At 43.5% G+C, this 24,099-nt stretch overlaps 1 protein-coding gene across 1 annotated transcript in view; it reads right to left on the reverse strand.

Annotated features, from left to right (window-relative positions):
- LOC311131316 (adhesion G protein-coupled receptor D2) overlaps positions 1-24,099 on the reverse strand; it is a gene marked incomplete at its 5' end in the record, with an annotated part of 177,426 nt that overhangs the window by 123,695 nt on the left and 29,632 nt on the right. The window contains 3 exons of the mRNA XM_084164219.1: positions 3,916-4,059; positions 15,451-15,562; positions 15,930-16,235. Coding sequence (XP_084020345.1) covers positions 3,916-4,059; positions 15,451-15,562; positions 15,930-16,235 — 562 coding nt within the window. The remainder of the gene's footprint in view (positions 1-3,915; positions 4,060-15,450; positions 15,563-15,929; positions 16,236-24,099) is intronic.

Genomic DNA, 24,099 nt, shown 5'->3' on the forward strand with positions numbered 1-24,099 from the left:
CAGCTGCTCCACTCCAGTGCCAGAGCAGTCCACTCCACCGGTGCACAGGCCAGCTCTGGTCAGTGGCTCCACTCCAGTGCCAGAGCAGTCCGCTCTACCGGTGCCTAGTCCAGCCCCGGTCAGCTGCTCCAGTCCAGAGCCAGAGCAGTCCGCTCCACCGGGGTCCAGTTCAGCTCCGGTCAGCGGCTACACTCCAGAACAAGACAGCAACCCCTCTCCAGGGTCGGGGCCTCCCACACCAGGGTCCAGACAGGGCTTGGTGCATCGCGGGGGGATTTCCGGTCCAGGCCCAGACGTCAGCCCCTCTCCAGGGTTGGGGTCTCCCACACCAGGGCCCAGACAGGGCTTGGTGCTTCGTGGGAGGACTGAGAGGGGAAGCATCGCGCCGAGATCCAGACCGGACCAGCGGTGCAACGGGGAGGCAGTAAGGGAGAGGATGTCATGCCCGGAGCCGGAGCCGCCACCAAGGCTAGATGCCCACCCGGACCCTCCCCTGTTAAGTTAGGTTTTGCGGCCGGAGTCCGCACCTTTGGGGGGGGGGGGGTACTGTCACGCCCTGACATAGAGTTCGCTAGTTGGTTTGGTCAGAGTGTGAATATCTATGTATGTGTATTTCTATGTGGACATTCTATGTTTGGTATTTCTATGTTGGCCGGGTGTGGTTCTCAATCAGAGGCAGCTGTCGATCGTTGTCTCTGATTGGGGATCTTGACTCTTGTTGGTAGCCATTGTGAGCGTCACGTTACGTTGCTTTTGTTGTTTTGTCGTGTGTTATCTTAGTGAATAAACATGTATGCATTCCACGTTGCGCCTTGGTCCAATCCTGTATTCAACGAACGTGACAGGGATCGTCTGAGGGAACCCCTCTTTTGTCTGAATTTTTGTCACATGACTGCCCCTGCGCAGGTGAAGAAGCCGGATGTGGAGGTCCTGGGCTGGCGTGGCTACACGTGGTCTGCGGTTGTGAGGCAGGTTGGACGTACTGCCAAATTCCCTAAAACAACTTATGGTAAAGAAATTAACATTTAATTATCTGGCAACAGCTCTGGTGGACATTCCTGCACTCAGCATGGCAATTGCACGCTCCCTCAAAACTTGAGACATCTGTGGCATTGTGTTGTGTGACTTAATGGCACATTTTAGAGTGGCCTTATATTGTCCCCAGCACAAGGTGCACCTGCGTAATGATCATGCTATTTAATCAGCTTCTTGATATGCCACACCTGTCAGGTGGATGGATTAACTTGGCAAAGGAGAAATGCTCACTAACAGGGATGTTAACAAATTTGTGCACAAAATCTGAGCAAAATAAGCTTTTTGTGTGTACGGAACATTTCTGGGATCTTCATGATACATGGGACCAACACTTTACATGTTGTGTTTATATTTTTGTTCAGTATATCTGTTTTTTTTCACACCTATTCCCAACTTAACCCGCCAAGACAATGTGCTAACGCGTCTCTCACTCTTCACTGAATGAATGACAAATGGATGATTTGGCGATGCTTCATAATTGAATTTAAATTAGGCCTAACTGAAAGATAAGGATGGTGAAGAGGTTGGTTTAATTTAGAAAGACAATAGTGTAATGATGAGTTTGTGTTATGCCTATTTATCAGCAGCAAATCATTTGATAGTGCGCCTTGGGGGTTGTTACCATTCTCTTTTACATTTTACTTTGTAAAAATACGCTGTTATGGGACCGTTTTATTTACTATAACTCTATTACTAATCAAATGTATTGTAAGGGAAACGAAAACATGCTATGTGTTGCAGTAGGCCTTTAGAATAATGCAAAACATATCCTTGACTCCAGCCAAGTTGATGAGCGGGAAACAAACGATGCCAGTCAGCCTGAACAGCCGGCCCATCAAATCTACAACTAAACTATACCGAAACTAATTTCACACATCATATGAGTTAGCCTATAGACAAGATCAAATTCACAATAATCTGATGAGTGACAATATTAGGCCTATCAGTTGTCAAAGTTGTACAGGAAGAGATGGGCGCATCTTGTAATTTAGAGATGCAGGGAAAGGAGCATCACTTTATCAAATCGTTCTTACGAGTCACTTGCAGGTAAAACATTTTGATTTCTATATAGTATCAGAAAGAGCATATTTTGCACTTTCTATGACACTTACCTTTGTCAAATAACTCAAAATTCAAGAGGTGCAGCTCTATTTCCAAATGTAACTTTTTCCAAGAATATCCGTGCTGTCCACATTCAGCACATGACCACTCACACCGCAGCATTGATCTAGCTACTAAGCAAAAACTAGTAACATAATAAATGTAAATTTTAAATGTGCTATTCTGTCGTCAATGGATGAATGGGCGAAAGAAACCCGATAGAAAAAAATGGTGCATGTGACTTCAATGAACTGAATGATGAGGAGGGTGAAGAGGGTGATTGAATTTGATTGATCTGAATGATGAGGGTGAAGAGGATGATTGAATTTAGAACAGTGTATTGATGAAGAATTGTGGGCGGTCTAATTATTTTATTATAAAAGGCTGGAAAAGGTATATAATTTCCCCTCAGAGATTCAAATCAGACACTGAGTACAACATACAATGTGTGTAGTTCAAAACGGCAAGCCAAACCAAACGAATGGACGCACTGACAGCATTGCAAATACTGCAGAATTTAGATTTGGAGTCGGATAGAGGATCAGATATTGAGCTTGAAATTGACGTTGCTGATGAAGAGTCTTCATCTGATTCTGATGTTGACTTCGAGCCTCCGCCTCCGATGACTGAGCCTCACTGCAGAAAAACCAGAACAGAGCCAACTGAGATGGTGATCCCAACTGCCACGGTGAGACAGGAGTCTGGGAGGGATGGCACGGTTTGGGTAGAAAAGAGTGACGAGTTTGTGACATGCAGATGTCGCAGCACATCAGAGATTGTACTGTTGCTCATTTGCAAAGAAAAAGAAAGAGTATGTGGGACATGTCTATGGATGAACTCTAAGCATTTATTGCACTCTTGTATGTCCGCGGGGCGTACGGCGGAAAGAGCATGGATGTAGAGTAATTTTGGTCTGATAGGTATGGAGTGGACTTTATCCGAGAGACCATGCCACGCAACCTATACAGAGAGGTGCATACAAAACAAGGCCCATTTAAACTGTGTGCAGTGCAACCAATTTGTTTGTGGGGCTTTCTTACACAAAGCCTCGAAGCTGTGTGCTGACTGTGGACAGAAGCATAAAGAGAAGACGAGATTGATTCATGCGTAAGGGCACAATACAGTGTCCGATACAATCAACAAGTTAGTGTTTTTATATCTTGTCATGAATAAACAGTATTTCCTCAAATATGTATTTATGCAATTCATCCTTTACAATCCTCATGCACTGGTGCTTTTGTTTAGGAATACGGCAAATAATTTCACCTGTGCACCTGGCTGGTTATATTTGTATTACCTTTTTCGTTTCTACTTTCTCAAAAGAAGCTGTAACTGGACTTTATTAATTACTGTAACTCTATTACTAATCAAATCTACAAATAAAGTTAATCAAATGGAATACACTATAATGTTTTTATTGTAAGGGAAACAAAAATAGGCTATAGGCCTCCGTTTTTTCTAGGACTTTGTAGAATTATACAAAACATATCCTTGACTCTATCTAAACAAATAACTATTTATTTATTTATTTCCACGAATATTTCTTCATGCAATTAATCCTTTATAATAGTTTATGCTCTATTTATCAAGACTTGGTGCTTATGTTTGCTGCACCTTGCGGGTTGATATGCATCTGATGCATATGCTAAAGTGACGCCTGGCAACGTTCTCTAGTGGGTACTGATTCTAGAGTTAAACCCTAGTGTGAGTGTCTGTGTGTGTGTGTGTGTTTGTGAGCGCTTGCGTGTGTGTGTGTTCATCTGCATGAATGAGTGTTACCCAAGTCGTGTAGTCTCTGGACCTCCGTGTCCGGGATGAGCAGCTCGTCCTGGCCACTACTGCTACTGTGGCCGCCAAAAACTGACGGTTTAAACACACAGCTGCAGCTCATCTGGGACAGCTTCCGTGCCTCCACGTGCACATCTGGGAACAAAGGAAATACAGGGAAATTGGACTCCTATAAAATAATACAGGAACATTACAGAGAAATTGGACTCGTGATAACATATGGAATTGTTTTAAGATGATCATACCAAGGATCATTTATCTATTTGATTTTGAATTTTAGGAACCCTTAAGGTATCAAAAATATATATGTTATATTTTTTTGATGAAACATTGAATTTGGCCTTACTGCTAATAGACCATATAAATGCATTGAATAACAGCTTCATACATTGATAAACAGATAGTCCCCCAACAAATCAAAAGGAAGTTTGTTCTGAAGTGTTTGTCCTATATCTGAGAGACATTTTATTATTATTAGTGTGTAGCCCAACCTGTTCGGATGCTACAGACAGAAGTTGGCAGATCGGCTGTACCAACTTCAGACGTGTTCTGTGACGCTTGTGGGGGTCGTAGAGCAAAACGAAGAACACCATTGTGAGTCTCATCTTTCCAGAGAGGGGCCATAGTTTGTAAGCAAAACCATTCCAACGCTACGGTCGTTTTTGTGAAAAGATCTCCTGGTCTGACAAACACCGCTCTAGCTATGCCACCTTTCACCGCAAATGGGGAAGGGCAACATTGGCTGATGCGGTGGATTGAGATATCTCTAGCTCAGTGTTTCCCAACTCCTCGACTACCCGCAACAGCACACATTTATGTTGTAGCCCCAGACAAACTCACCTGATTCAACTCATGGAGGGCTTGATGATTAGTTGACAAGTTGAATCAGGTGTGCTTGTCCGGGGCTACAACAAAAGTGTGTGCTGTTGGGGGTACTCGAGGAGTTGGGAATCACTGCTCTAGGTTAAACTGACGGATTTTGATGGGGATTATTTTATTATGCTACTTAGATTTCCGCGGGGGCGCAAACATTGACTCTAGGGGCTTAACACGTGTGTTTGTCCAAGCTCACTTATAATTCACATATATTTGGCCCAAAAACCCACAACTCTGTCCCTCTGTTCTATTGATGAACGTACAATCACTGGAGAACAAACTGGACAAGCTCCGTTTGAGACTATCCTATCAACGGGCCCTGAAGAACTGTAACGTCCTATGTTTCTCAGAGTCGTGGCTGAACAAGGACATGGATAATATACAGTACATCTAGCTGGTTGTTCTATGCATTGGCAGGACAGAACATCAGCTTAGGGTAAGCTCAAGGGGGGAGGTGTGTCTCTTTGTTAACAACAGCTGGTGCACAATCTCTAATATTAACCTTTTCACACTTGAGTTCCAAATATCTCTAATGGTCACCCCAGCATGAGTTGTTTTATGCCCGTGATGTCAGAATGCATTCACTGGGGAGCGGTCTAAGGCATTGCATCACAGTGCTAGAGGCATCACTACAGATCCGGGTTTGATCCCGGGCTGTGTCACAGCCAGCCGCGACCGGGAGACCCATGAGGCGGCAAGCAATTGTCCCAGCGTCGTCCGGGTTAGGGGAGGGTTTGGCCAGCTGGGATGGCCTTGTCCCATCACGCTCTAGCGACTCCTTGTGGCAGCCGGGCACATGCAGGTTTCCTCTGACATATTGGTGCGGCTGGCTTCCGGGTTAAGCGTGCAGTGTGTCATGAAGCTGTGCGGCTTGGCGGGTCGTGTTTCGGAGGACGCATAGCTCTCGACCTTCGCCTCTCCCAAGTCCGTATGGGAGTTGCAGCAATGGGACAACACTGTAACTACCAAAAGGATATCACGAAATTGGGGAGAAAAACGGGGTAAAAAGTAAAAATAAAAAAAATAAAATAGAAAATAAGAATGCATTCACTGTTCCAAAATGTGATTGTTACGCAACAGGACATTTAACACGCGCTGCCTGCTAATTATCTATAGGCTATGTTTCTAATTTCTAATTATTTTGAATTATTTTCTAAGAAGTTTTATTTTCTAACAGTTTGAATTGACGTGTGTTCCGCCTCCTCATTAATTCACATAGAAGTAGCCCATTTCACTGTTGCGGACAATTTATGTTTGAGGCTTTACTGTGCCGGACAAACTTCTCTCTTTGAGGAGAGCCCAAGCACTTCCCCAGTGTTTCCTCAGATCCAGTATGCTGACATTTGCGCAGTCTTGCACGAACTGGCACATTTTTTGGCTGGCGCTCGCATTGCCTTCATTGTTGTTTTCCTTAGAAATAATAACTTTGGACATGTGTGCATTCCTATCAAAGTATGTGCCTTATTTTCTGTATATCGTATGTATGTATGGAGCATAATGTATTTACAGTTTTATTCATGTTTTCAAGTACTGGTGACAAATAATGCATTCCAATTATTGAATAGATTGTAATGGACACCTATGATGTGTGTAAAATAGGTTGTACTGATTACAATGAGCTAATGCTAAGCTATCTGCCAGCTATGTGTTGCGCCATGTTTGTTGACAATATACAATGCATTCTGGGTGTCACGTAAACATCTGTTATACCAATGTTATAATGAGGTGAAGGAATGGTTCACTCATCTTTCGAGTAAACTTCCATAAGTGAATGAAGCAAAGTGAATGATCGTAGACGACACACCCCCTTCAACATGCGTACTGCAAACAGACAAAACTAATCTTGTCTCCTCTTCTTATCTTTGGTTGACGTGGGGGAAAAAAACATTGTGGCGCGCACACACTACCCATCATCGGATTACTTTCGATTTTTAGAAAGTGTTTTGCTCAATTATTTCGATCAATGGTGAGCTCACCCGTGATGTGATGAATTGTAAATAGTAATTGCTATTAGCTAATTCATATTGTGGTTTCTGTCAGCCGAGAGTTAGCTAAATATGACCGCTTGTGTTACGTCAATCTTTCCTCAGTTAGCGCTAGGACTAATGTAGCCTACATTTTCCGGTTTGGATGATTGTGAATGGCTGAACAATGCATCCAAAAATAAACTGCTCACATTCAGGACATCATTTTGTAAAGACTGTGTTTGTGCAAAATGTTTCTGTGAAAAAACAGTGTGTCTATTTACCACCACAAACCGACGCTGGCATTAAGACCACACTCAACGAGCTGTAAAGGGCCAAAGGCAAATAAGCAAATGCTCATCCAGAGGTGGCGCTCCTAGTGGCCAGTGATTTTAATGCAGGGAAACTGAAATCAATTTTACCTCATTTCTACAAGCACGTCACCTGTGCAACTAGAGGCAAAAAAACTCTAGATCACCATTACTCCACACACAGAAACACATGCAAAGCTCTCTCTCACACTCCATTTGGCAAATCTGCCAAATAACTCTAGCATCATGATTCCTGCTTACAAGCAAAAACAGGAAGTACCACTGACGCGCCCAATGTGGAAGTGGTCCGATGAAGCGGATGCTAAGCTACAGGACTGTTCCGATAGCACACACTGGAATATGTTCCGGGATTCATCCGATGGCATTGAGGAATTTACCACATCAGTCACCAGCTTCATTAATAAGTGCATCGACGACGTCGTCCACACAGTGATCGTAACTGTCATTTCCCAACGAGAAGCCATGCATTACAGGCAACATCCACACCATCATCCCAGACACCCTGGACCCACTCCAATTCGCATACCACCGAATCTCTATTGCACTCCACACTGCCCTCTCCCACCTGGACATGAGGAACACCTATGTGAGAACGCTGTTCATTGACTACAGCTCAGCATTCAACACCATAGTGCCCTCTAAGCTCATCACTAAGCTATGGACCCTGGGACTGAACACCTACCTCTGCAACTGGATCCTGGTCTTCCTGATGTGTGGTGGTGAGGGTAGGCAACAACACATCTGCCACGCTGATCCTCAACACGGCTCCCCTCAGGGGTGCGTGCTGTACCCCTGTTCACCCACGACTGCGTGGCCGCGCACGACTCCAACACCATCATTACGTTTTTTTTTTTTTTTAGTCATTTAGCAGACGCTCTTATCCAGAGCGACTTACAGTTAGTGAATACATGTTTTTTTAATACTGGCCCCCCGTGGGAATCGAACCCACAACCCTGGCGTTGCAAACGCCATGCTCTATCAACTGAGCTACATCCCTGCCGGCCATTCCCTCCCCTACCCTGGACTACGCTGGGCCAATTGTGCGCCGCCCATGAGTCTCCCGGTCGCGGCCGGCGGCGACAGAGCCTGGATTCGAACCAGGATCTCTAGTGGCACAGTTAGCACTGCGATGCAGTGCCTTAGACCACTGCGCCACTCAGGAGTATACAACGACACAACAGCGGTAGGCCTGATCACCGATGAGACAGCCTATAGGGAGGAGGTCAGAGACCTGGCAGTGTGGTGCCAGGACAACAACCTCTCCCTCAACGTCAGCAAGACAAAGGAGCTCATCTTGGACTACAGGAAATGGAGGGCCATGCAAGCCCCCATTCACATCGGCGGGGCTGTAGTGGAGCGGGTCGAGAGATTCAAGTTCCTTGGTGTCTACATCACTAAGGATCTATCATGGTCCACACACACCAACACAGTCATTAAGAGGGCACGAACTGCCTCTTCCACCTACGATGGCTGAAAGGATTTGGCATAGGCCCTCAGATCCTCAAAATGTTCTACAGCTGCACCATTGAGAGCATATTGACTGGCTGCATCACCACTTGGTATGACAACTGCTTAGCATCCGCCCGCAACGCGCTAGAGGGTAGTGAGTACGACCCAGTAAATCACTGGGGCCGAGCTCCCTGCCACCTTGGACCTCTATACCAGGCGGTGCCTGGCCCAGAAAATTGTCAAAGACTCCAGCCACCCAAGTCATAGACCAGGGGCTCCCAAACTTTCTTGGCCCATGACCCCATTTCGATATCAAAAAATTATCTGAACACCAACCATGTGAAAAAAAGTACACTATATATACAAAAGTATGTGGACACCCCTTCAAATGAATGGATTCGGCTATATCAACCACACCCATTGCTGACAGGTGTATAAAATCGAGCACACAGCCATGCAATCTCCATAGACAAACATTGGCAGTAGAATGGCCTTATTGAAGAGCTCAGTGACTTTCAACGTGGCACCATCATAGGATGCCACCTTTCCAACAAGTCAGTTCGTCAAATTTCTGCCATTCTAGAGCTGCCCTGGTCAACTATACAGTGAGGGAAAAAATACTTATTTCCCTCATTAAAATGCAAATCAATTTATAAAATTTTTGACATGCATTTTTCTGGATTTCTTTGTTGTTATTCTGTCTCTCACTGTTCAAATAAACCTACCATTAAAACTATAGACTGATAATTTCTTTGTCAGTGGGCAAACGTACAAAATCAGCAGGGGATCAAATACTTTTTTCCCTCACTGTAAGTGCTGTTATTGTGAAGTGGAAACGTCTAGGCGCAACAACGGCTCAGCCACGAAGTGGTAGGCCACACAATCTCACAGAACGAGACTGCCGAAGCGCGTAAAAATCATCTGGCCTTAGGTGCAACACTCACAACCGAGTTCCAAACTGCCTCTGGAAGCAATGTCAGCACAAGAACCGTTCATGGTGTTGGGTTGTAATTTGAAAAACTTGCTATACTAGAAGTTAATGGGTACATGTACAGTGGGGAGAACAAGTATTTGATACACTGCCGATTTTGCAGGTTTTCCTACTTACAAAGCATGTAGAGGTCTGTAATTTTTATCATAGGTACACTTCAACTGTGAGAGACGGAATCTAAAACAAAAATCCAGAAAATCACATTGTATGATTTTTAAGGAATTAATTTGCATTTTATTGCATGACATAAGTATTTGATACATCAGAAAAGCAGAACTTAATATTTGGTACAGAAACCTTTGTTTGCAATTACAGAGATCATACGTTTCCTGTAGGTCTTGACCAGGTTTGCACACACTGCAGCAGGGATTTTGGCCCACTCCTCCAAACAGACCTTCTCCAGATCCTTTAGGTTTCGGGGCTGTCGCTGGGCAATACGGACTTTCAGCTCCCTCCAAAGATGTTCTATTGGGTTCAGGTCTGGAGACTGGCTAGGCCACTCCAGGACCTTGAGATGCTTCTTACGGAGCAACTCCTTAGTTGCCCTGGCTGTGTGTTTCGGGTCATTTTCATGCTGGAAGACCCAGCCACGACCCATCTTCAATGCTCTTACTGAGGGAAGGAGGTTGTTGGCCAAGATCTCGCGATACATGGCCCCATCCATCCTCCCCTCAATACGGTGCAGTCGTCCTGTCCCCTTTGCAGAAAAGCATCTCCAAAGCAATGCTTCACGGTTGGGATGGTGTTCTTGGGGTTGTACTCATCCTTCTTCCTCCAAACACGGCGAGTGGAGTTTAGACCAAAAAGCTATATTTCTGTCTCATCAGACCACATGACCTTCTCCCATTCCTCCTCTGGATCATCCAGATGGTCATTGGAAAACTTCAGACTGGCCTGGACATGCGCTGGCTTGAGCAGGGGGACCTTGCGTGCGCTGCAGGATTTTAATCCATGACGGCGTAGTGTGTTACTAATGGTTTTCTTTGAGACTGTGGTCCCAGCTCTCTTCAGGTCATTGACCAGGTCCTGTCGTGTAGTTCTGGGCTGATCCCTCACCTTCCTCATGATCATTGATGCCCCACAAGGTGAGATCTTGCATGGAGCCCCAGACCGAGGGTGATTGACCGTCATCTTGAACTTCTTCCATTTTCTAATAATTGCGCCAACAGTTGTTGCCTTCTCACCAAGCTGCTTGCCTATTGTCCTGTAGCCCATCCCAGCCTTGTGCAGGTCTACAATTTTATCCCTGATGTCCTTACACAGCTCTCTGGTCTTGGCCATTGTGGAGAGGTTGGAGTCTGTTTGATTGAGTGTGTGGACAGGTGTCTTTTATACAGGTAACGATTTCAAACAGGTGCAGTTAATACAGGTAATTAGTGGAGAACAGGAGGGCTTCTTAAAGAAAAACTAACAGGTCTGTGAGAGCCGTAATTCTTACTGGTTGGTAGGTGATCAAATACTTATGTCATGCAATAAAATGCAAATTAATTACTTAAAAATCATACAATGTGATTTTCTGGATTTTGGTTTTAGATTCCGTCTCTCACAGTTGAAGTGTACCTATGATAAAAATTACAGACCTCTACATGCTTTGTAAGTAGGAAAACCTGCAAAATCGGCAGTGTATCAAATACTTGTTCTCCCCACTGTATGAGCAATGTATATGATGGGGTCAATGGAGGTTGGATAAGAAGTATGGGTCTGGAAAGTTACTAAGTGAGGGAAAAGGCAATCACTTGGTTGCGGTCACTGATAAGGTTGGATAGCTGTGGATTAGTGAGGAATGTGGGCTGAGGTCAGGTCAGATGAAGGGAGGAGGAACCGTTTTATTACACACACCACTTAACTTCCTGCCCAGCAACAAAGATGTAATGTTTAGAGATGCAAGCAGGAGACTCCGCCTAAAGGAGGGTATAAATACTTGTGCTGGTAGAAACATGTCTTTGTCTTTTCAGCTGTTTGACCCAGTGGGTGAATAAACTTGGTTTGAGCTTTGACTAACAGTCGGGAGCTTCACGAAATGGGTTTCCATGGCCGAGTAGCCGCACACAAGCCTAAGTTCACCATGTGCAATGCCAAGCGTCGGCTGGAGTGGTGTAAAGCTCGCTGCCATTGGACTCTGGAGCTGTGGAAACGCATTTTCTGGAGTGATGAATCATGCTTCACCATTTGGCAGTCCAACAGACAAATCTGGGTTTGGCGGAGAACGCTACCTGCCCCAATGCATAGTGCCAACGGTAAAGTTTGGTGGAGGAGGAATAATGTTCTGGTGCTGTTTTTCATGGTTCGGGCTAGGCCCCTTAGTTCCAGTGAAGGGATATCTTAATGCTACAGCATACAATGACATTCTAGAAGATTCTGTGCTTCCAACTTTGTGGCAACAGTTTGGGGAAGGCCCTTTCCTGTTTCAGCATGACAATGCCCCTGTGCACAAAGCGAGGTCCATACAGAAATGGTTTGTTGAGATCGGTGCGCAAGAACTTGACTGGCCTGCACAGAGCCCTGACCTCAACCCCATCGAACACCTCTGGGATGAACTGGAACACTGACTGCGAGCCAGGACTAATCTCCCAACATCCGTGCTCGACCTCACTAATGCTCTTGTGGCTGAATGGAAACAAGTCCCCGCAGCAATGTTCCAACATCTAGTGGAAAGCCTTCCCAGAAGAGTGGAGGCTGTTTATCAGCAAATGGGGGACAACTCCATATTAATACCCATGATTTTGGAATGAGATGTTCGACAAGCAGGTGTCCACACAATTTTGGTCATGTAGTGTATGTAATTAACAGCCAATGTTTACTTTTTATTTGGGGCTATGGCAATCAATTGAAAAACATTCTAACAGTATTTCTGATTGTCTTCTCAACACAACCATCACATACTTTTAATGTGGGGCTATGACAGTCAATTGCAAATTAGTCTGACATAATGTATCATACCTCACCACCGCTAAGGAGATGGGTGTGCTTGATGCATGTTGCGTCGGAGCTTCTCAAAGTCAGAGGGCAACACACACCTCATCTATTCTGTCACATCCAACCTGAATCGATATTTGGTTGTTATGCAGACGAGAGCACTGAAACCAGCTTCACAGATTAGAGCTGGCGAAGGGTACTATGAGTTTTATGGTGCTTTCAAGACAACTGGGAACTCTGAAAAATACGAGGTCAAATCATGACGTCAGTGATCTTCAGGTCGGAACTCTAGAAAGAGGCCCGAGTTCCTGAGTTTGAATTCCGAGTTGGATGACTGTTCCAAAAAAAAAAAGATCCCTGTCAGGGTTCCCAGTTGTCTTGAACACACTGAAGTCTGAGATTTCCGAGTTCCCAGTTGTTTTGATCGTGGCATTAATGCTCAGAGGGAGACGGCAGGGTATTCCCTTTGAGTCAATAACCAAAACTGACCTGTGAAGGCATTCGGTCACATGACAGCTCGATCAGCTGTTCCATTTCACTTACCGGCATGTCAACTGAGCCAGTATCACAGTCAAACGGAATGGAAAGTAGGTCCCAAAGTTCTCTTCCAAGCGTTGGAGGTGAGCAGTCATCACTCGTGTGGGGCACTTACTGATGCTGTTTTCTGTTAGAAACATGCACAGCTGAGTGATTCGCTTTTGAAATACTCTCTCAAATAAGAATTATTTCCTCTGAATCCATTGATTCGGTCACTCATCAGTATAATGTTTTTGTATTTCCCCTGCATTTCCCCTGCCTTCAGTTTGTTCAGTTTCCCAAATATGTCTGTTACATAGGCAAGGAAACACATTTTCTTTTCAACAGGCGTGCAGTGGATGTGGTTTGATGTAGTTTACAATCAAAGTTACCTGCTGCAGTATATCTGTGCTTACCTGCTGCAGAGTTCTGTGCTCAGCTCTTTTGCTGCCAGTTGCTCTCGGTATCATACAATGTGTCCATATGGCAGAGGGAGACACATTCATAACTAGAGTGCAGAGGCCTGCCCGCCATCCCGCTATAGATAGAGCCCCATCTGTAAAAAAGCCCACCATTCGACCCCATGGATTCTGTTTTTCGTCAATATAGGCACGCAGCACACTGAACATCCCCTGTGCTCTTCCATGCTCGGGAATCGTGAGACAGAACAATATGTCCTCGTGAATAGCATCCCCTGACATGTATAGCAGACAAAAGTCAACACATGGGCATCTCGGCCCTCACAGCTAACGTCCATTTGGAGAGCATAAGCTGGGGAGTTTTGAGTCGTTGAGTCAGTTTCCTCTTGATTGCTAACAATATAATACATTATTTGTTCAACAGTCTTATCTGACAAAGGTATTGATGTGAGTTTCTGTGCCTCTGCCTCCCACACATTGTTTTCAACAGTTCAATTGCGGCCAGAAATATCAAAGTCTCTGCAATAGTATGTGTTTTCACAGCGTAGCGGGCCTAGCCATTCACCGTGGGAATGATTCAAGTGCAACGGTCAAGTGCGGCCTTTTTCCATGATCTACAGTGGCTTGCGAAAGTATTCACCCCCCTTGGCATTTATCCTATTTTGTTGCCTTACAACCTGGAATTAAAATTGATTTTTGGGGGTTTGTATCATTTGATTTACACAACATGCCTACCACTTTGAAGATGTAAAATATTTTTTCTTGTGAAACAAAACAAAATAAGACAAAAAAACGAAAAAACTTGAGCGGCAAGCGGTACCGAGGAGAGCTCTTTGGTCTTGGCCATGGTGGAGAGTTTGGAATCTGATTGATTGATTGCTTCTGTGGACAGGTGTCTTTTATACAGGTAACAAGCTGAGATTAGGAGCACTCCCTTTAAGAGTGTGCTCCTAATCTCAGCTCGTTACCTGTATAAAAGACACCTGGGAGTCAGAAATCTTTCTGATTGAGAGGGGTTCAAATACTTATTTCCCTCATTAAAATGCAAATCAATTTATAACATTTTTGACATGCGTTTTTCTGGATTTTTTTGTTGTTATTCTGTTTCTCACTGTTCAAATAAACCTACCATTAAAATTATAGACTGATCATGTCTTTGTCAGTGAGAAAAACGTACAAAATCAGCAGGGGATCAAATACTTTTTTCCCTCACTGTAGCTACCCGGACTATCTGCATTTACCCTAACTTTTTTTGATTAATCACAAACACTGCTGCTACTGTTTATTACCTATCTTGTTGCCTAGTCACTTTGTTCCTAGTTATCTGTACATATCTACCTCAATTACCTCGTACCCCTGCCCATCAACTCAGTATTTGTACCCCTTGTATATAGACAAGTTATCGTTACTCATTGTGTATATATTATTACTTTTATTATTACATGTTATAACTTTTCTATTATTTCTCTATTTTCTTTCTCTCTGCATGTGACAAATAACATTTGATTTGATTCAAATACTATACTCCGACAGACTGAGTCATCTAATACCTGTCACGCCCTGGCTCTGGGGACTCTTAAATGTTGAGCCAGGGTGTGGACTTGTTATGTTTAGTTTTCTATGGGATTTGTTCTAGATCGTTTATTTCTATGTTGGCCAGGGTGGTTCCCAATCAGAGACAGCTGTAGCTCGTTGTCTCTGATTGGGGACCATACTTAGGCAGCCTTTTGGCATTTTAGTTTTGTGGGATCTTGTTCCGTATGGTTTGTTGTATTACCTAGGACTTCACGTATCGTTTTGTTGTTTTTGTTCGTGTTGTGTACACTTTAATAAAGTATGTACGCCTATCACGCTGCGCCTTGGTCCGCTTCTCATAACGATCGTGACAATACCACTGCAAAGTGAACTCCTTTTCTTTGTCATGTCTTGTCTATCACCTCTATTCTCTAGTTCGTTTGCTTCTATCTCCAGTTCTTAACCACATACATTTTATCCTTAATAAGACCTCATTTTAAAGATGTTTAGCAACACTATAAAAAGACTGATGCAAGCAATATCATTACCTATGTTTTCCATTGAGAGTGTAAAGCTTTTCCCCTCTGCAAATAGCACATCTGCTAAAGCTCCAGTCAGTTTATCAATGCTCTCCACCACAGTGAATGGTCCCACAGTAGCCTGTATGGAAGAAAAAAATACATCAACTTAGTCAATAAAGAAGCAACAGCTTCAATGTGAGCATATTGAAAACCTTCGCATTTGTGTGAAACAAAAACATATTACCAAAATGGGATTTTCAGGTTGAAAACTGGTCATGCAACCAGAATACAACGAACTGGTCTCTGTTACAACCAGGTAATGACATATTTATTCACGACAAGATCAAGAAGTCATGAAAAATACATAATGTTCCTGTTGTTATGTGGTCAGATTACAACTTCCTTATAGAACCAGTATTTCCTTATACGACCAGTATACAACCTGACCAGTTTTGTTTGCTGGTATAATACATGATATAAACGTGTGAACACTGAACACGTACAACGTCCTCCGGCCGACCTAGCCACTGGGCGGCCATCTTAGGATCCAGGATGAGACTGGCCAGTTTCAGGTAGTTGGTGGCAATGGAGACCATGGCCTCGGCAGAGTCTAGGCTCCCCTGGGCATGGTTGACCTCCTGGGTGGTGGTGGTGGTGGAGTCCAGTTTCATCATCTCCGTGAGGAAGAGGACGTCGGTGGATGTGAGGATGTCCGGACTGGCCTCCAGGACCCTGACCAGCATGGTGGTCAGTCTGCTCAGCGACGCCAGGTCTCTCTCGGATGATGCGTTCATGCTCATCCCCTCAATCACCTTGGTGAAAAAACATGGTGGTTTTAACCATATGTAATAGAATACAGTGAAGAAAAAAAGTATTTAGTCAGCCACCAATTGTGCAAGTTCTCCCACTTAAAAAGATGAGAGAGGCCTGTAATTTTCATCATAGTACATCATAGTACACGTCAACTATGACAGACAAAATGAGAAGAAAAAATCCAGAAAATCTTTTTTTAATGAATTTATTTGCAAATTATGGTGGAAAATAAGTATTTGGTCAATAACAAAAGTTTCTCAATACTTTGTTATATACCCTTTGTTGGCAATGACACAGGTCAAACGTTTTCTGTAAGTCTTCACAAGGTTTTCACACACTGTTGCTGGTATTTTGGCCCATTCCTCCATGCAGATCTCCTCTAGAGCAGTGATGTTTTGGGGCTGTCGCTGGGCAACACGGACTTTCAACTCCCTCCAAAGATTTTCTATTGGGTTGAGATCTGGAGACTGGCTAGGTCACTCCAGGACCTTGAAATGCTTCTTACGAAGCCACTCCTTCGTTGCCCGGGCGGTGTGTTTGGGATCATTGTCATGCTGAAAGACCCAGCCACGTTTCATCTTCAATGTCCTTGCTGATGGAAGGAGGTTTTCACTCAAAATCTCACGATACATGGCCCCATTCATTCTTTCCTTTACACGGATCAGTCGTCCTGGTCCCTTTACAGAAAAACAGCCCCAAAGCATGATGTTTCCACCCCCATGCTTCACAGTAGGTATGGTGTTCTTTGGATGCAACTCAGCATTCTTTGTCCTCCAAACACGACGAGCTGAGTTTTTACCAAAAAGTTCTATTTTGGTTTCATCTGACCATATGACATTCTCCCAATCCTCTTCTGGATCATCCAAATGCACTCTAGCAAACTTCAGACGGGCCTGGACATGTACTGGCTTAAGCAGGGGGACACGTCTGGCACTGCAGGGTTTGAGTCCCTGGCGGCGTAGTGTGTTACTGATGGTAGGCTTTGTTACTTTGGTCCCAGCTCTCTGCAGGTCATTCACTAGGTCCCCCCGTGTGGTTCTGGGATTTTTGCTCACCATTCTTGTGATCATTTTGACCCCCCGGGGTGAGATCTTGCGTGGAGCACCAGATCGAGGGAGATTATCAGTGGTCTTGTATGTCTTCCATTTCCTAATAATTGCTCCCACAGTTGATTTCTTCAAACCAAGCTGCTTACCTATTGCAGATTCAGTCTTCCCAGCCTGGTGCAGGTCTACAATTTTGTTTCTGGTGTCCTTTGACAGCTCTTTGGTCTTGGCCATAGTGGAGTTTGGAGTGTGACTGTTTGAGGTTGTGGACAGGTGTCTTTTATACTGATAACAAGTTCAAACAGGTGCCATTAATACAGGTAACGAGTGGAGGACAGAGGAGCCTCTTAAAGAAGAAGTTACAGGTCTGTGAGAGCCATAAATCTTGCTTGTTTGTAGATGACCAAATACTTATTTTCCACCATAATTTGCAAATAAATTAATTAACAATCCTACAATGTGATTTTCTGGATTTTTAATTCATATAAATTACAGGCCTCTCTCATCTTTTTAAGTGGGAGAACTTGCACAATTGGTGGCTGACTAAATACTTTTTTTCCCCACTGTAACTATTAGAACATTAGAAAACTTTGACTTGAATGGGAATGTCCCATTCAAGTCAGTGCTGGGCCTATTTACAGTGCATTTGGAAAGTATTCAGACCCCTTGACTTTTTCCACATTTTGTTACGTTACAGCCTTATTCTAAAATGGATTAAATAGGTTTTTTCCCTCATCAATCTACACACAATACCCCATAATGACAAAGCAAAAACAGGTTTTTAGACAAAAACTGAAATATCACATTTACACAAGTATTCAGACCCTTTACTCAGTATTTTGTTGAAGCACCTTCGGCAGCGATTACAGCCTCAAGTCTTCTTGGGTATGACGCTACTAGCTTGGCACACCTGTATTTGGGGAGTTTCTCCCATTCTTCTCTGCAGATCCTCTCAAGCTCTGTCAGGTTGGATGGGGAGCGTCGCTGCACAGCTATTTTCAGGTCTCTCCAGAGATGTTCGATCGGGTTCAAGGCCGGGCTCTGGCTGGGCCACTCAAGGACATTCAGAGACGTGTCCCGAAGCCACTCCTGCGTTGTCTTGGCTGTGTGCTTAGGGTCATTGTCCTGTTGGAAGGTGAACCTTCACCACAGTCTGAGGTGTTGAGCGCACTGGAGCAGGTTTTCATCAAGGATCTCTCTGTACTTTGCTCCGTTCATCTTGACTAGCCGCTGAAAAACATCCCCACAGCGTAATGCTGCCACCACAATGCTTCACCGTAGGGATGGTGCCATGTTTCCTCCAGACGTGACGCTTGGCATTCAAACCAAAGAGTATAATCTTGGTTTCATCAGACCAGATAATCTTGTTTCTCATGGTCTGAGAGTCCTTTAGGTGCCTTTTGGCAAACTCCAAACTTCCGTCTGGCCACTCTACCATAAAGGCCTGATTGGTGGAGTGCTGTAGAGATGGTTGTCCTTCTGGAAGGTTCTCCCATCTCCACAAACTTCTTCCATTTAAGAATGACGGAGGCCACTGTGTTCTTGGGGACCTTCAATGCTGCAGAAACGTTTTGGTACCCTCGACACAATCCTGTCTCGGAGCTCTACGAACAATTCCTTCGCCCTCATGGCTTTGTTTTTGCTCTGACATGCACTGTCAACTGTGGGACCTTATATAGGCAGGTGTGTGCTTTTCCAAATCATGTCCAATCAATTGAATTTACCACAGATGGACTCCAATCGAGTTGTAAAAACATCTCAAGGATGATCAATGGAAACAGGATGCACCTGAGCTCAATTTCGAGTCTCATAGCAAAGTGTCTGAATACTTATGTAAATAAGGTATTTTGTTTTATATTTTTAACAAATAAGTAAAAATAAATTTTGCTAAAAAATCTAAAAACCTGTTTTCACTTCGTCATTATGGGGTATTGTGTGTAGATTGATTTTTTACATCCATTTTAGAGTGTGTAAAAAGTCAAGGGGTCTGAATACTTCCCGAATGCATAGGTTTACCGCGTAAATCCTGAGCTAAGACCCACAGGTAGCTCAAATTTGCCTTTGATATCAATGCTTGATAGGCAGAAATATCTGCCAAATATGACATTGCCCTCATGCCCTGTGGTGACTTTATAACTAGCACGAGTACCAGTTAGTTTTTTATCAACAGGCCAACTCTTTTGTCATGTTTGGCATGACAGCGACAAAGTGAGGTGTCTTAAACAACAAAAACAGACTACATTTCTAACTATACTGTACCTGTTTGTCATTTAGCTAACACTCTGCAGACTAATAGTGAGAGCATATGACCAGAGGACCAAGCAACCTCAATACCTTCAAAAGTAGGAACATTCATGGTACTGCGATAGAATCTACCCATTAGCTCACAGCAGATTGATTCACATGCAGTGTAATTTTTCTAATTCCTTACAATGTAACTCACACAGTCAGAGGTTACAGAGGGAAATGTCACGACAACAGGATGAAAGTATTTACCACTCTGCCTTAATATACACTCTGAGAAGTCTAAATCAATCTGGATGCAATTTACAGTGCCTTCAGAAAGTATTCATACCCCTTGACACATTCCACATTTTGTTGTGTTACAGCCTGAATTTATAGATTCAGGCTGTAACACAACAGATTTTTTTCCGCCTCACCCATCTACACACAATACACCATAATGAAAAAGTGAAAACATGTTTTTAGAAATGTTAGCAAATTTATTGAAATACATAAATATCTTATTTACATACGTATTAACGCCACTTTGCTATGTCACTCCAAGTTGAGCTCAGGTGCATCCAATTTCCTTTGATCATCCTTGATATGTGACTACAACTTGATTGGAGTCCACCTGTGGCCAATTCAATTGTTTGGACATGATTTAGAAAGAAACACTGCTGTCTATATAAGGTCCCACAGTTGACAGTGCATGTCAGAGCAGAAAATCCAAGGAACTGTCCATAGATCTCTGAGATAGAATTGTAATGAGGCATTTATTTGAGGAAGGTTAAAAAACAATTTCTAGAGTGTTGAACGTTTTCAAGAGCACAGTGGTCTCCAGCATTTGAAAATTGAAAAAATATGGAACTACCCACACTCTGCCTAGAGCTGGCCGTCTGACCAAACTGAACAACCGGGCAAGAAGGACCTTGGTCAGGGAGGTGACCAAGAAACCAATGACCACTCTGACAGAACTACAGAGTTCCTTGGCTGATATGGGAGAACCTGCCAGAAGGACAACAGTCTCTACAACACTTCACCAATCTGGGCTTTATTGGAGTGGCCAGACTGAAGCCTGGAGTTTGCAAAAAGGCACATGAAAGACTCAGAGCATAAGGCAAACGATTCTGTGGTCTGATGAGACCAAAATGTTACTCTTTGGCCTGAAGCATTGTGGTGGCAGCATCATGCTATGGGGATACTTTTCAGCTGAAGGGACTGGATGAGACTTGTAAGGATAGAGGGAACAATAAATGGAGCCAAATACTAGTAAATATTTGATGAGAACCTGCTTCAGAGTGCAAACAACCTTAGACTGGGGCGAAGAACAAGAATGTGTCATTGAGTGGCCCAGCCAAAGCCCAGACTTGAATCCCATTGAAAATATGTGGATAGACTTGAAGATTGCTGTTCACCGCCGCTCCCAATCTAACTTAACCCACTAGAATCGATGTCCGTGCCCCAGTGGAAATCTAATTAGCAAAATAATACAAAAAATCCATCTGTTTAAGCTAAATATACTGTGGTGAAAGGTGATAGAGCTAGAGCGGTGTTTGTCAGACCATGAGACATCCTGAAAATCGGTCTTCTCACTAAATTGTCTGTAGCGTCCGAATGTTTTGGTCTACGACCCCCACAAGCGTCTTGGGACTCGTCTGAAGTCGGTACAGACAATCTGCCAACTTCTGTCTGTAGCGTTCCAACAGTTTGGGCTACACTAATATGACCCATCTGTGGAAAGGTGATACTCTCACAAGCACGTACATGTCAGTTGTTTTGCTATAGGATGCCCACAGGCTTCACAAGACTTGTCTAAAGGTCCCCCGGGACCAATTGAAAAAATGTATGGAAGTATATATGGAGACTGTTTAGTTAAAAAAATAAGGGGTTAAACACACATAAAAATAAATAAAACAAATAATAATAATAACAAACGTTTCCTGATCTTTCTTATATCTCTCAGATATAGGACAGACACTTCAGAACAAACTTCCTTTTGTTTTTTTGGGGGGGACTATCTGTTGTTCCATGTAGTGAATTTGCTATTCAATGCGTTTGTATGGGCTAATAGCAGGAACGCCAAATAAACATTTTCATCAAATAATTTGTTTATATATTTTTTGATTCTTCAAGGGGTCATAAAATTCAAAATCAAATAGCAAAATGATCCTTGGTATGACCTTCTTAAAACAATTCCATATAGCTTAGTAGAACCCTCCCCGTCTTAGACAGGGATTACACTGTAATGGGTTAACGGAGCTTGAGAAAATCTGCAAGGAAGAATGGGAGAAAATCCCCAAATCCAGGTGTGCAAAGCTGATACAGACACACCCAAGACGACTCAAAGCTGTAATCGTCGCCAAAGGTGCTTCTACAAAGTATTGACTCAGTGGTGTGAATACTTACAGTACCAGTTAGAAGTTTGGACACACCTACTCATTCAAGGGTTTTTCTTTATTTGTACTATTTTCTACATTGTAGAATAATAGTGAAGACAGCAAAACTATGAAATAACACATATGGAATCATGTAGTAACCAAAAAAGTGTTAAACAAATCAAAATATATTTTAGATTTTAGATTCTTCAAAGTAGCCACCCTTTGCCTTGATGACAGCTTTGCACACTCTTGGCATTCTCTCAACCAGCTTCACCTGGAATGTTTTTCCAACAGTCTTGAAGGAGTTCCCACATATGCTGAGCACTTGTTGGCTGCTTTTCCTTCACTCTGCGGTCCAACTCATCCCAAACCATCTCAATTGGGTTGAGGTCGGGTGATTGTAGAGGCCAGGATATCTGATGCGCACTCCATCACTCTCCTTCTTGGTCAAATAGCCCTTACACAGCCTGGAGGTGTGTTTTGGGTCATTGTCCTGTTGAAAAACATATGATAGTCCCACTAAGCACAAACCAGATGGGATGGCGTATCACTGCAGAATGCTGTGGTAGTGTCACGACTTCCTCCGAAGCTGCCTCCCCTCCTTGTTCGGGAAGGCTTCGGCGTTCGTCGTCACCGGCCTTCTAGCCACTGCCGCTCCATATCTCATCATTCCATTTGTCTTGTCAATTACACACACCTGGTTCATATTCCCCTCATTGATACACGTATAAGTGTTCCCTCTGCCCCCTTGCCCTTGTGGGTGATTGTTTCATGTGAGATGAGTGTAGCTCGATGGAGCTACCTGTACTTTGTATTGCTGGGGTATATTTTCCCTGTTTTCCTGTATTTGTTCCAGTGCGCCTGTTTTGCGCACTGGACTGTTGACGCTATCCAGCGTAACTGTGTACTACGGAATAAACTCTGTATTCTGTGATTTACCCTTCTGCGCCTGACTCCTTCAAATCACACTCTCACAGGTAGCCATGCTGGTCAAGTGTGCCTTGAATTCTAAATAAATCACAGACAGTGTCACCAGCAAAGCACCCCCACACCATCACACCTCCTCCTCCATGCTTCACGGTGGGAACCACACATGCGGAGATCATCCGTTCACCTACTATGCGTCTCACAAAGACACGGCGGTTGGAACCATAAATCTCAAAGTTGGACTCATCAGACCAAAGGACAGATTTCCACCGGTCTAATGTCCATTGCTCGTTTTTCTTGGCCCAAGCAAGTCGCTTCTTCTTATTGGTGTCCTTTAGTAGTGGTTTCTTTGCAGCAATTCGACCATGAAGGCCTGATTCACGCAGTCTCCTCTGAACAGTTGATGTTGAGATGTGTCTGTTACTTGAACTCTGTGAAGCATTTATTTGGGCTGCAATTTCTGAGGCTGGTAACTCTCTAATGAACTTATCCTCTGCAGCAGAGGTAACTCTGGGTCTTCCTTTCCTGTGGCGGTCCTCATGAGAGCCAGTTTCATCATATCGCTTGACTGGCCTTCATGTCTTAAAGTAACGATGGACTGTTGTTTCTCTTTGCTTGTTTGAGCTGTTCTTGCCATAATATGGACTTGGTCTTTTACCAAATAGGGCTATCTTCTGTATACCAACCCTACCTTGTCACAACACAACTGATTGGCTCAAGCGCATTAAGAAGGAAATCAATTCCACAAATTAACAAGGCACACCTGTTAATTGAAATGCATTCCAGGTGACTACCTCATGAAGCTGGTTGAGAGAATGCCAAGAGTGTGCAAAGCTGTCATCAAGGCAAAGGGTGGCTACTTTGAAGAATCTCAAATATAAAATATATTTAGATTTGTTTAACACTTTTATGGTTACTACATGATTCAATATGTGTTATTTCATAGTTTTGATGTCTTCACTATTATTCTACAATGTAGAAGTGTCCAAACTTTTGACTGGTACTGTATGTAAAATAGATATTTCTGTACTTCATTTTCAATAAATTCGCAAACATTTCTCAAAACATGTTTTCACTTTGTCATTATGGGATATTGTGTGCAGATCTATGACACTTTTTTTAAAATATTTAATCAATTTTGAATTCAGGCTGTAACACAAAAAAATGTGGAATAAGTCAAGGGGTATGAATACTTTCTGAAGGCACTGTTTGTTGCTTCCAACAAAGTTGGATCTGGGTTGCTCAGTGTGTCACCATTGTGTAATGTATAATTCATTACAAGATTT

The sequence above is a fragment of the Coregonus lavaretus genome (genome assembly GCF_964263955.1).
Source record: "Coregonus lavaretus genome assembly, chromosome: 6".
NCBI classification, from domain to species: domain Eukaryota; kingdom Metazoa; phylum Chordata; class Actinopteri; order Salmoniformes; family Salmonidae; genus Coregonus; species Coregonus lavaretus.